The following is a 12,763-nucleotide window of genomic DNA, read 5'->3' as shown; positions in this document are numbered from 1 at the left end:
AATAAAAATAAAAAGCAAATCTGCATTGAGTGAATACTGTGTGCCACACACTGCTCTGAATCTGAATGCTTTTTATGTTTCCACTTATTAAATCCTCAGAAAATCTATCATGGATACAGGGTGTGTGCTCTCATCGTCCCCACTGCATAGGTGAAGTGGTGCAGGTACTGGGAGGTTACTGGGAGTTACTCCCAGTCCACCCAGGGAGTAAGTTGAGGAGCCTGGTTCAGCTCCTAGACAAACTGACTCCACTTCCTTCTGCCAAATACTACCTCCAGGCAGAGATGTGGTTTACAGGCTATCAACTTGGGACTGTGTCTACACATGAAAGGATCTGTTTTATTCAGATACTATGGTTAAAAAATAAAAATGTAACCATCTGTCATTTGAAATACACATAATTTAGGCACAATATTTCCTTGCTGTGCTTATCTGCCTCAGTTTCCCATTTCGCTTCTCTATTACAGACCCATTAATAGGAGCAACTGAATAAATTTTCTCTCAAGGACTTCATTAATTACATGCAAGTCTAAAGATGCATATGGGAGCACAAAGTAAAGTCTGAGGGTTTGATCTGGCTAATCTGATCTCCAGAAATTGTCAACCTGAATAATTAGGACTGAAAAACTTTTGTTGATCTCTGGTATTGACTAGTAAAAGTGCCCAGAGAAAGAGCCGTGGTTTCATGGTTCTCCTTCAATTCAGTACACAGTTCATGCCCAGGGTAAATCAGAAGGGGCCCCCATGTTGAGGAGCCCACAGTTTTAAAGGGGAGACTAATAGAGTCATCCATAATGCAGAGTGGGAGAAACCATGGACGCGGAAGGAAGAGCATTTCGTTTCTGAGCTCTGAGTACAGCCTCCATGCAAGTCCCTTATACTTACCTTTAGTCAGAGAAGGAGGATGTTTTTGGCTAGAAGTGTCCTTCAAGATCCTCTAATTCAACTCTCTTAACTAGAGGATGAGAAAACTGAGGACCAAAGAGTTTGCCCAGAGAGACTGTGCTGGGAGTTGAGTCCCCAACGATAGTTGCCCTCCTTCCCGATACCAAGGGAGTGACTTGATTTCTGCAGCTCTCAATAGGGGTTGGAGGCTTTGTTGCTCCAGAGCAGCCCTTGCTTATAGAAAAAGTGTCAGACAAGGCCTCCATTCTGGCTGCTGTCTTCTGCTCAGGGAGCTGGCTACACCCTCCATAGCTGGGTCTTCTGTCAACAATTTGGCTAAAAGGTTTTCAAATCAGCAAGTGCAAATACACTCCAGGGAAACTTGTTGGCTACATGGACCGGTGACTTCCTTCCTTCCTGAACTAGCAAGAGACAGGAAAGACTCAGCCTGCCCTCAATCTGCAGACCTGCAAGCAGACAGTTCTGCCCAGGCAGCTGTGGCTCAGGGACCGTCACCTTCTTGGCTTTCTGGTTTAAAGTGATATGCACCACAGGGTCTTGGCACATGTCTGTGGGAGCATGGAACAGAGAAACAGAGTCCCACCTTCTGGGAGGAAAACCAAGGTCATCGTGGGAGTAGGTTGGGGAGCATGGTATAGCTTCTAGACAGTCTGGAGACAAAATAGATCTACTGGGTTTCCTCACTGCCTGCACTCTCCACACTCTTTCCTTGCAACATGTCTTACAGGAGGCACAAGCAGTTAGTCGCCAAAACCCCGAAACTGTGAAATTGGCTGTGCCCCACCAATCCACGAAATCAGCAGAAATGCTTGTTGGCGGTCCTCTTCCTCTTTATCAAATCAGCCTCTTCATGAATTTCCCCCAAAGTCGGGATTCTTTAAAATGAGTCACCTCCTGAAATCTCTCTTAACGGCTTGATAAAGAAATGTGGTTTTTAATGGTGGGAAAACAGCACAATGAAGTAAATGTGTTTGTACAGATCTTTTTTATTGAGATTTATATATGCAATTTACCAACACAGAAAACCAGCCTAGTTGTTCCAAAATAACTCTAAAAGATGGTGACACTAATGGATGGTGGCGTGCCACATACAGGGCGGGTGGCCGTAGACGTGGAACAGCATCTCATGTAGGATACTATTTCAAACGTGCACTAGTGAGCATATACTGAGAGGGGATTATAAATCTTCACTGGCACAATAAATATGAAAAGAGATAAAACAAATGATCATTTCTTAGGTACAATATCTAGATTTACAATATCTAGTTCACTCATTTCAACTTTGTATAGCGATGCATGATAGAAAACAGATTTATTTAAGGGTCGTATACTTTGCCAAGAATATAGTAAACTTGCTACTATATTGATGGCTATGCAACTATAAAAACAGGCAGAGAAAAATGTTGGCAAGTGAGGAGAAACCCTCTCTCTCACAGAGACAGGTCTTCATTCTATTTCACATAAATCCTTAAGGGTCTGTTTGAAAATAAGACCTCTCCCTAAGTTTAAATCATACATGAGGGCATTTGCCTTTATGAACTAATTTTCCAAACCACTTTGAAATTGTAAAGGGGGAAAAAGTCACATTCCAACATGCCACTCCTAAAAGCAGTGTTTTTAAACACAGCTCGCCAACTATAAAGAGTAAAGGGGACCTTTCTATTTAGTAGTTGATAAATCAGGTGCAATAGCCAAATCCTGAGGCAACGGCAAGACTGACTGGGGATCTGGTACAGTCAGAGTAAGAAATGATGCTCTGCAGCAGCTGTACACAAATCTTGAAGGATTACTAGATGGAAGGGATATCCACCCACCCAGCTCACAGAACCCCCAGACAATGCAGTGGCTTTGAAAACAAATCTACATCACAAGGGAATTACACTGAAATGTCTGAATGAAATTATTTTATGATATAGCCAGTCCAGAATAAAGCATTTGGGGTACATGTCAACAAGCAAGAGGCTTTCTGAAGAGGTAGATGAAAGCAGTATTTCACAGCAAGTTTGCTGCCAGATTTTTACAAAAGATGTGCCTACGCCTCTCAGCACAGACCAGAAGGTAAGCTATTGTTGAAAACCATCCATGGCAGTGAAAAGAGATGTTTGCCCCACATTATTTCAACTTTATTGGAAGAAAAACAGAAAAGACTGCCATTTCTTTAAATAACAAAGTATACAAATAAAGGAGCAGAAATGATATGGAATGTTTTGATGAAAACAAACTTATAAATTCATAAATAATATAAAATGCTTTTGTGCTAAAATAGAACTCTTCTTTTACATATACATATATGTAGTTCAGCGATCTTTGTTACCCAGAATAAGCCAAATCTATTACAATTAGTTAAAACATAGAAAAATACAATTGAACAATAGAACTAAAAAAATGGCCAGTGTTCACCTTATAAACCACATATAGTATATACATCATGGAATATAATAAACTAAGAAACAAGAAATTAAATTTCAAGTCCTTCGTGATACAAATGCACAATTAGGAATGTTTCTCCATTCCATACCCTTACATCAGAGACAGTTTATATTGAGGACAAAACAAAAATGGAAGCACAGTTACCAATTTTCAGAGAAGACTTTGGGCTTGTTAGATATTAGAGAGCTAACTCTAAGAATCTGAGTTATTTAACTCTAAAATGAAGGGTCCTTTTCCCATATGTTTTTGATGAAATGCATATACTGTCAACCCCATTTTCTGCAGATTTTTGTTTGCTTGTTTTTAATAAAGGCAATTTAAAATTGGGGGTCCTGGATTTATCAATCAGTATTAACACAGGCAGGTCAGGAACACAGCCCCTTCGGGCCGACTGCAGGAGCCAATATCCCTGTCCTGCTGTGAAGGAACTAAAATCCATATGACCTGAGAAAAATCACGGAGCATCACTTTAGAGTTCAACTTTCATTCATTCCATAGTAAAAATCTTTTAAATGTGTCCTAGATAAAAAAAAAAAAAATTCACATTACTATGAATTTAATTAATTCAAGCTTCTCAAGTAAACCTTATGTGGGAGGGAAAAATCATGTTAGATCTTTAGGAAAACAATTTAAGGTATTAAAGTTCCCAGTAGAAACAGGCATGGCACAAACAGCAAGGCTGGTCCTGTTATTCTGGGGATTTTACTAGACCTTCAGTGGATCCCTAACAATGCCCCCACTGACCAACTGGGTGGTACATTCACAGTGACCCTGACAACCCCCCTCCACCTTCCAGGGCTGCAAGCGTACGCCCAAAGACGACAACGCCACGGTCACCCTGGGGTCCTGTGCCTTCCCAGAGGGTGCCGAGGACACGCAGGGGCAACCTAACTTCCTTGGAAAGTCCTGATCGAAAGCCAATAGCCTCTGGGCCGCCCCGTGGCGCACTCGGGAGAGTGCGGTGCTGGGAGTGCAGCGCCGCTGCCGCCGCGGGTTCGGATCCTATATAGGAATGGCCGGTGCGCTCACTGGCTGAGCACCGGTCACGAAAAAAAAAAAGAAAAAAGAAAGCCAATAGCCCCTTAACATATTCAGCAGCTCCATATTTAAAAATAAAGTGTTCAAGTCTTACAATAATTATTATTGTAATTATAAGGGGGAAAAAACTCCTTTGTTATAAGGGAATAAACCCCTGCCTACTTTACCGCAATCATTTCCTTGGTGTTTTATGGTGTAAAGGGAATAATTTTTACCAGTAAATTAACTCCTTTCTCCCTTCACCCCATTTCAACCACTGTTCTTCTCTCTGTGACACCCACTCCACCTGTCACCATCTGAATGAAGTCCAACTCCTCCCTGGGACAGGCAAGCCCACCTTCATGTGGGGTGGGGAGGAGTTGATTCATCAAGCATCTCTGACACATTTCCCTGAACATAACTGAGAAAAAAATCACATAGGATTAAATCATACAAGATAAGCCTTGTCTTACACCAGCACATTCCAGAGCATTTTCACACATTTATATCATGCGGAAAAGGTCGAACTTTGAGAATTTTGTTTTCTTTTTGATGTGTTAAAATTTTGAAACATTTATTGGAAAACTCAATTCCGCTGAAAAGTCAAATATATTGAATTGGCTCAACCACAAATTCTGAGTGAAATTTTAAAAGTTATCAGAGAAAAAAAACACACTTTGATCCTTTTAATCTAGTTAAGTCCCATTGTCAATTGGTAAACGACTTTTTTTAATGGTCAGTGAGGCCTGAAAACGATTGTCTCTAATATCTGCCTGGCATTTTTCAAACTGCAAGTCAAGCTAAATCTTGTTTGTCAACAAATAGGTCACTGTGTGCTGTTGTTACTGTCTTCCTCGAGCAGATGCTTCCTTTCCTCAGTGGGCCTCCCTCAACACTGTGCCTCTTCTTTTTATATACAGAATTTGGAATATAATGTCAGTGAATTGACCTTTCAGAGGCATGCATATTCTGTATTAATGATGAAATAATAAGGCAATTTCTAGCAGTTTTGCTGAAAAATCATAACCATGATAAAGAGGGAAAAACAAAGAGTCCCAATGACAGGAGGGGTAAGTGCACCAAAGAGAATGTTTTAAGTTAAAAAGAATAAACTTGATTCACAATTTAATTTATCCCACATGATATATAGCAGCTTAAAGTGATCTATTATTTTCAGCCTTTACTTCATTGATTCCTTTGAATTATGAAATCAGGACTTATTATAATTTTATAAAAATAATATCAACCTCAATTATTTTTCTTGACAATGTCAAAATATCCCAACCATAGAAATCTAAAATAATGAGAAAACTTGGGCTGAATTTTGTCCTTTTTAATGGCACAACTGTAGGAAGGGTCAAACATCTAGGAATTATGTAACACACTAAAAGTCTTCTAAAACAACCAAGTAAACCAAGACTTCTAAGCTGACTGACTTCTCCTTTGATTACATGGTCACCAGATGCAGACACAGTAGTATCTTCCATCTGGTTGCAGAAACACCCCATCACAACATTCTAGCAGAAGACTGGCCTCTCCAGGACTGCCACACCAGACCCCAACTCAACCAGCAACTGCCCTAATGAGGAGCTCATCCTAATCTCACAAAGTACTTTTAATAAATAACATCTAGATGGACTTCTCAAGCCATGTCATTATATAAATCAAATCTGAGTTGGGAAAGTGTAAAAGTTTGCTTGGAATAAGTTTAAGGCAAAAGGGCTCCCAGGATATTTTCCAATTCATATTTCTTTCTAAAAGAAAGATACACCTTATGTTCTACTCTAGAGCAAAAATAATATTGTTGAAAAAGATGTGAGTTGGTTTAATTTCATGGCAAGTACAGGAAAGTTTATTAATCTTTCTGAACACTATGGCATAGCTAATGCCCTGGGTATGAGATGTGAGATGCTAAGCCCAGATTCCAAGGGAGGAAGTCCTTGTGCCTTCTCAGTAGGAAGCCTTTATCCTGTCCAAGGAGGTGTGACGTGTGGCACTTCCTAAACTGCAAACGATCAGTACCTGTGAGCTTGTGATCCAGACAGTAACTACAACATCACAGCTGTCATTAACCAGACCTCAGAAGACACTTGCTCTTTAAGAACAACAACTGCTTACCTGTTTCTGGTATGGTTTTTTTTTTTTTTTTTTATAAATGTATTTATGCCTTCACCTCTCGTGACAAGTGATATGTCATGCCAAGTTCCTCCCCAGGACCGTCTACACACTTCTCGGGGCCCAGCGCGAAATGAAAATGCAGAGCCTCTTGTTCAAAAAGTATTGAGAGCATTAAACTGAGTCAAGCCCCTAAATGACTGCACAGGGCACACCCCATGTATCTGGCCCTGTTCCTGACACTACAATATTCAAGGAAATCTTCAAGGAAGAAACTTCCAAATTAGCCCCAGACACTGTAAGATAAGAGCATTACTAATGAAATATTGCTGACTGTCTTATGCACTTTTATTTCTACATTGACTGAAGGGTTTGAAATATTATACCGAGCTCTCCCAAGTGAGATTAAACTAAAATCATTCATGGCATTGTTTTTTTCTCTACTGGAAAATACTTTATGACCCAAATATTTTTTTAGCTTTGCAAGAAATTTTGAAAGTGCATTGCATTAGAAAGGTATTGAGACACATTAGCTATTTTACCTTCTTCGTGGCCAAGTTGCTTATTTTTAGCTCTCTTCCTGGCCTCGATTTTATCCGTCTCTGCATTTACTGCTTCATAAACTGTTTCTGCTACTTCCTGCTGCCAGCGTTCAGAGATGACCAAAGGGAAGTTCTTGTAGAGTTCTTGGTCGCAATCAAGCAGCTTATTATTTTAAGAAATCAAGATATTTGTGATTTAACATACTGACAAGGGCAACAGTCGTATAACTTCGTATAATGTATGCTATACGAAGTTATTACGGTATTTACTAGTTGTTTATCTCTCTAAATATGCTTTTTGAAAACACATACACACACAGACACACACACACAGGAGTATGCCATTAGAAAAGTATTGAGGAATTAAATGTGTGCTATAATACAACTTTTAAGAAAAGAAGAACAGCATTTCCCCTCAGAGGAATATCTTTATGTTCAGGAATAACTTTTATATCTTATGTTTATTTAAACATACAAACCTCAACCTCAAACATGCTGAAAGATATAGAAAGTTGTGTTAACAAATAAAATTCTAGGCTCCATTAAATATTGAACAGATTGCAGCTCTGTTCACAATAGGCAAGATATGGAAACAACATAAATGTCCATCAACAGATGACTGGGTAAAGAAAATGTGGTACATGTACATGACGGAATACTACTCAGCCATAAAAAAGAATGGAATTCTGCCATTCACAGCAACATGGATGAGCTTGGGAAAAATTATGTTAAGTAAAAGAAGCCAGGCACAGAAAGAGAAATACCACATATCCTCATTCATATGTGTGAGCTAAAAAAGAGAATAAAACAAACAAAAGAAAAAACAAATAAATAAGTAGAACTGTTAAAAGGAGAGAGAAGAATTGTGGTTACTATAGGCAGGGAAAGGGAGAGGGGATAGTGAGAGGGTGGTTAACGAACACAAATGTACAGTGAGATAGGAAACATAAGCCCCATGTGTGAGCTAAAAAAGAGAATAAAACAAACCAAAGAAAAAACAAATAAATAAGTAGAACTGTTAAAAGGAGAGAGAAGAATTGTGGTTACTATAGGCAGGGAAAGGGAAAGGGGATAGTGAGAGGGTGGTTAACGAACACAAATGTACAGTGAGATAGGAAACATAAGCCCTACTGGTGTTCAGTTGACCCAGAAATCTATAATCAATAATGATTTACTGCAGGTAACCAAAGGGCTCTAAGAGAGATCAAATGTGCACATCACGGAGAAATGATTAAGTTTTACAAGGCTAATAATTATGAACAGGCTAATAATTACCCAGAATAGATCAGCACGCGTTGCTTACATGTATTGAAATATAACTCTGTACCCCACAAATATGTACAATCAACATGTTTCAATAAAAAATTTTAAACAATAAAATAAAATAAATATTAGACAGAGTTTCTAGATAGGATAATCACATTATTTCACATATTTCCTCCTGCCATTTTCTAATACTTGCTTCTTTAAAAATAACTGTTAGTTTACTGAAAGCTTTATACCTGAGGGCATTCTTGCTAAGTATGTAACTGATACAGCATGGAGTAAGAAAACATTTTATAATCAGGCAGCCATCCAACTTTCCACTAGGAAAAAATAAGTAAAAACTTACCTCACATTGCAAGACAAATTGCTTCCCTCCTTTTATTCTGAACAAAATGCATTTTTTGTCTTTAATCTGAGTTTCTTCCACAGACAGAATCTGTTCCATTGTCAGTAAATTTTGCTAACCATAAAAATAAAAATGATAAATTACTTCAAATTATTTCATAGTTGCTTAAGTTAAATTAATAGGTAATAATACCAAAAACTACCAGCTTAGAAAAAGGAAAAGGAAAAAAAAACTGCATTTTTCTTTTTTTGATGATATTCTAGAAGTGAGGGGGAAATGGCTACAAGGGAACACATACAAAAGTTCAAATTATAATATTTCAAAGGAAACTGCAAATAAATGTCTCTATAAGGCAAAACAGCAAAGCTGTTCCCTCAACACAGAATTGATTTTTGGGTGATTACGAATCATGAATATACACTCACCTAAATTCTATCCATAAAGTTGTGAGGGAACGAAGAAGCACTCCACGTGATTTACATGAGCAAAAGGTACGTAGTTCAGTTTCAACACAGCAATTCAGTAAATAAATATTTGGTGACATCAGCTTGTAAGCTAACTATATTTTGATAATATCAAAATAATGTTATAAACACAGGTGACATCCTTAAAAGACTGTCACACTATGTCTATAGCATTTTTGCATAAGGTGAATGCTATAATGTCATGAGATTCTTACCATTTTATTTATTTTTTTGGATAAATACTCCAGGAATCCTAAATGAAAAACAACACCATCATAAAGTCTAAAGTTTTCTTTTTCTGTATTTTTACTTACAAGTCCACCCATGCAAATTATGTAGCTTCTCAAACAGAATATTAAATGTTGAATCTTTTAAAACCAAGATGATTTATTGCATCTGATGTTAGACAAAGGAATTTTTTTTTTAAGTTTTCAAATATCCTGAAAAGTGGGACAATTTCCTTTCAATGTGCACAATAGTGACTTTCCAGTAGATACTGTAATAAATTATATTCCAGGTCTGTTCAATATCTGGAAATAGACAGCTTTAGGAAGTTACTGCAAGACTCAGGGCCCCCAAAAGAGTCTTATAAATTGGAACTTAGATCCTAGATGTATTAACTTTTAAAGAATGACTTCAACTGCACAAGTAATAGTGAGATCTTGCTTATTTTTTAAAGAAATGTGGTAATATGCAATTGCAATCATTCACAATTAAATGGCAACTCCCAACAGGGATTTAAAAATACCATCCAAAGTCAAATATAAAGATTTGGGCCTACAATTTTCCATACTTCTCACTACTGGAGAATCAATGGGCAGTATTCTAATACATCCAATATACAAACTATGTTTTCAACATTTGGGACAATCATCCTGCTTACAATGACTAGTCATAACCAAGAGCAGAAAACCAGGCTTCCACCAGGGTTGGCTCCTTCCATGGTGACAAGCTCTGGGCTCCTCACACAGTAGGTGCTTAATAAATGCTTCTTGACTTGCTGAAAGGTACAGTATGGATCAGAAATCTTTTTATCTTGCTCACAAACATTAGCTCTCAAGATGACCTTAGAGGATAACTATATCTTCATGTCTGTTGTATGAAATCCACTTACTAACTTCCAACAAGGTGAGACCAAAGGAAGTACTGTTTAGTGACCTTGCCTCTGTGCCAGGTATCACAGTGTATGACATTTTATTTGACCCGATTAGGGAAGGCTGTAAAATGGAGAGACTGAGAGCACAGGGAGACCTGGGTCTGACTCACTGCTTGGAAAGGAAGTACTGTTTAGTGACCTTGCCTCTGTGCCAGGTATCACAGTGTATGACATTTTATTTGACCCGATTAGGGGAAGGCTGTAAAATGGAGAGACTGAGAGCACAGGGAGACCTGGGTCTGACTCACTGCTTGCTCCCAACTGTCCAGCTGTGTCCTTGGGTGCCAGGCTTCCCCTCCCTATGCCCTGATTTCCTGTTTATAAAATGAGGGTCGAACCCTCAAAGGCTGCTAAATAGATTGAGTTTCATTTTTTACAGCACCTGATCTCAGATGAACATGCAAAAATCATAGTAGTTTTTATGATTTCTATTTCTCTCATTTCATGGAAGAGGAAACGGAGTCTCAGAGAACCAATACGACATACTCAAATCCCCAGAGACATGGAACAGTGGATTTGAACACCTCTGTCTGCCTCCAGAGCCCCAGCTTTTCTTTTCTTTTCTGATCTATTCAACTATTCTCCAGCCTTCTTCAAACCCACCTGATGATGTGGTGCTTCTGATCTCACTAAATGGCACATTCTAGTTGCGGGTATTACAAAGTTCTTCCTCGACTTGGAAGTTTAGAAGTTAAAGTTTGAGGCTTACAGTCTCAGGTATACAAGTTAAAACAGATACACAGAGTTTAGGAAGACATCTCATATACCATGTTGGTAACATGAAATAGCCACATGACATTAAACACACTGAAGAAAGTGGGCGGCAAGGCTGCCTTGGACTCACCCGGGACTCCCCCTCTCCTCTCCATTCAAGTCTATTTGGAAAGAGGTAAAAATAGCGACGCTGCCACTGAGTCAGAAATGGGTTTCCCAGTTTCAGCATGTACCCATGCATAATACAGTCTTTTCCCAGGGCGTAATCTGAAGATTATAAAATAACCATAAGTGAAATAGGCTGTGAAACAAATATCTTAGCAATATTATTCCCAGAAAAAAGAATGACATACTTTTTGGAAAAATCAAGTTTCTATAAACATAATACATTACAAAAATCATTATTTCAGTCTTTAAACACATGCAGACTGGAAATCTAAAAATCAGAGGTTTTGTTGGCTCTTTCTCTACTAACATATTAAATGGTTGCTTCTCAATATTCTGATAAATTCACAATTTTCATTTATTGCTCTGAAAAGGCAAACATTCGTTCCCCAACTATTTTTTCCATCATATGCAATGAGAATTGGAGAATAGAGAATATAGTCATGTGCCACACAAAGACGTTTTGGTGAACAATGGTCCCATAAGACTATAATGGAGATAAAAATTTCCTACTGCCTAGTGACACAATAGCTGTCATACCGTCCTAGCACAAGGCATTACTCACATAGGCACAACAGGGTATCCCATACAGCCTAGCCTAGGTGTATAGCACGCTTTACCATCTAGGTTTGTGTGAGCACACTCTATGATGTTTGCACAATGAGGAAATCATCTAACGATGCATTTCTCAGGACATATCCCTGTCACTAAGCAATGTATGACTGTATTTAAATTTAAGCTATCCCCAAAGGACCTTTGCTTTTAATGGGGGAGTGGGATTCTCCCTTTAATCTACCTTTCATCTTACAAATAATAATAGAATGGAGATTTTCTTGTCTGAGTAAGCTAAGCTAACACAAGGATCAAAACCAGTTCATTCCTCAGCTTAAGGTTAGGTTCATTCCTCAGAACACTCATGTTCAGACCTGATTACATTTTTATGGCGAAATACTGTCTCTTAAAAAAAAAATAGTTTTAAAGCCTTTCTTCAAGGGCTTTGGTGATTGTGCCAAAATCACTCATTCACTCACTCATTTATTCAACAACTATAGGAGAATGACTAGGTGCTAGGCATGTTCTAGGCATTCTGGATTCAGCAGTGATCAAAAGAGATAAGAACCCCTGCCCTCAGGGAGTTTACAATCTCGTGAGAGATTCAGAGGACAAACAAATAAGCAAAACTCAGATTCTGTCACGTGTAGAACAAAGGCAAGAAGTGGTCACATGTGGGGCTTGTGGAGTTGCCATCTTAATTAAAAAGTACTTGTGTTTCCAAAGTATATTTAAAATATAAGTACTAGGGTTTTTTCCCAAGATGTGTAGAACAAAGGCAAGAAGTGGTCACATGTGGGGCTTGTGGAGTTGCCATCTTAATCAAAAAAGTACTTGTGTTTCCAAAGTATATTTAAAATATAAGTACTAGGGTTTTTTCCCAAGATCTAAGCTTAGTCTATATTTTTCTATAAAGGTAACTTCTGAGATCATCAACCGAGATCTAGCTATGCACAAATTATTTACTAACTACGAAGATAAATTCGTTAACTTGTTAGAGGTTCTGTCTAATTACAGCTCTGATTAAAAAGATACACTTCAACAAGGTCTTTAAGATATATATCATGGGGGTTCCAATTTGTCAAGATTC

The 12,763-nt window shown here is 38.3% G+C and overlaps 1 protein-coding gene across 1 annotated transcript in view; it reads right to left on the bottom strand.

Annotated features, from left to right (window-relative positions):
* Window positions 1-7,010: 7,010 nt before the first annotated feature.
* Window positions 7,011-12,763, bottom strand: part of ADRBK2 (adrenergic, beta, receptor kinase 2) — a gene marked incomplete at its 3' end in the record, with an annotated part of 68,238 nt that continues 62,485 nt past the window's right edge. Inside the window, exons 17-19 of the mRNA XM_008583851.1 lie at window positions 11,087-11,223; window positions 8,623-8,736; window positions 7,011-7,173 (exon numbers count right to left, since the gene is read on the bottom strand). Of these exons, the coding sequence (XP_008582073.1) occupies window positions 7,011-7,173; window positions 8,623-8,736; window positions 11,087-11,223 (414 nt within the window). The remainder of the gene's footprint in view (window positions 7,174-8,622; window positions 8,737-11,086; window positions 11,224-12,763) is intronic.

This window comes from Galeopterus variegatus, unplaced genomic scaffold (genome assembly GCF_000696425.1).
Source record: "Galeopterus variegatus unplaced genomic scaffold, G_variegatus-3.0.2 Scaffold3064, whole genome shotgun sequence".
NCBI lineage: Eukaryota > Metazoa > Chordata > Mammalia > Dermoptera > Cynocephalidae > Galeopterus > Galeopterus variegatus.
Note: the sequence above shows the minus strand (reverse complement) of the source record. Positions and strands in the feature narration are given on the sequence as shown.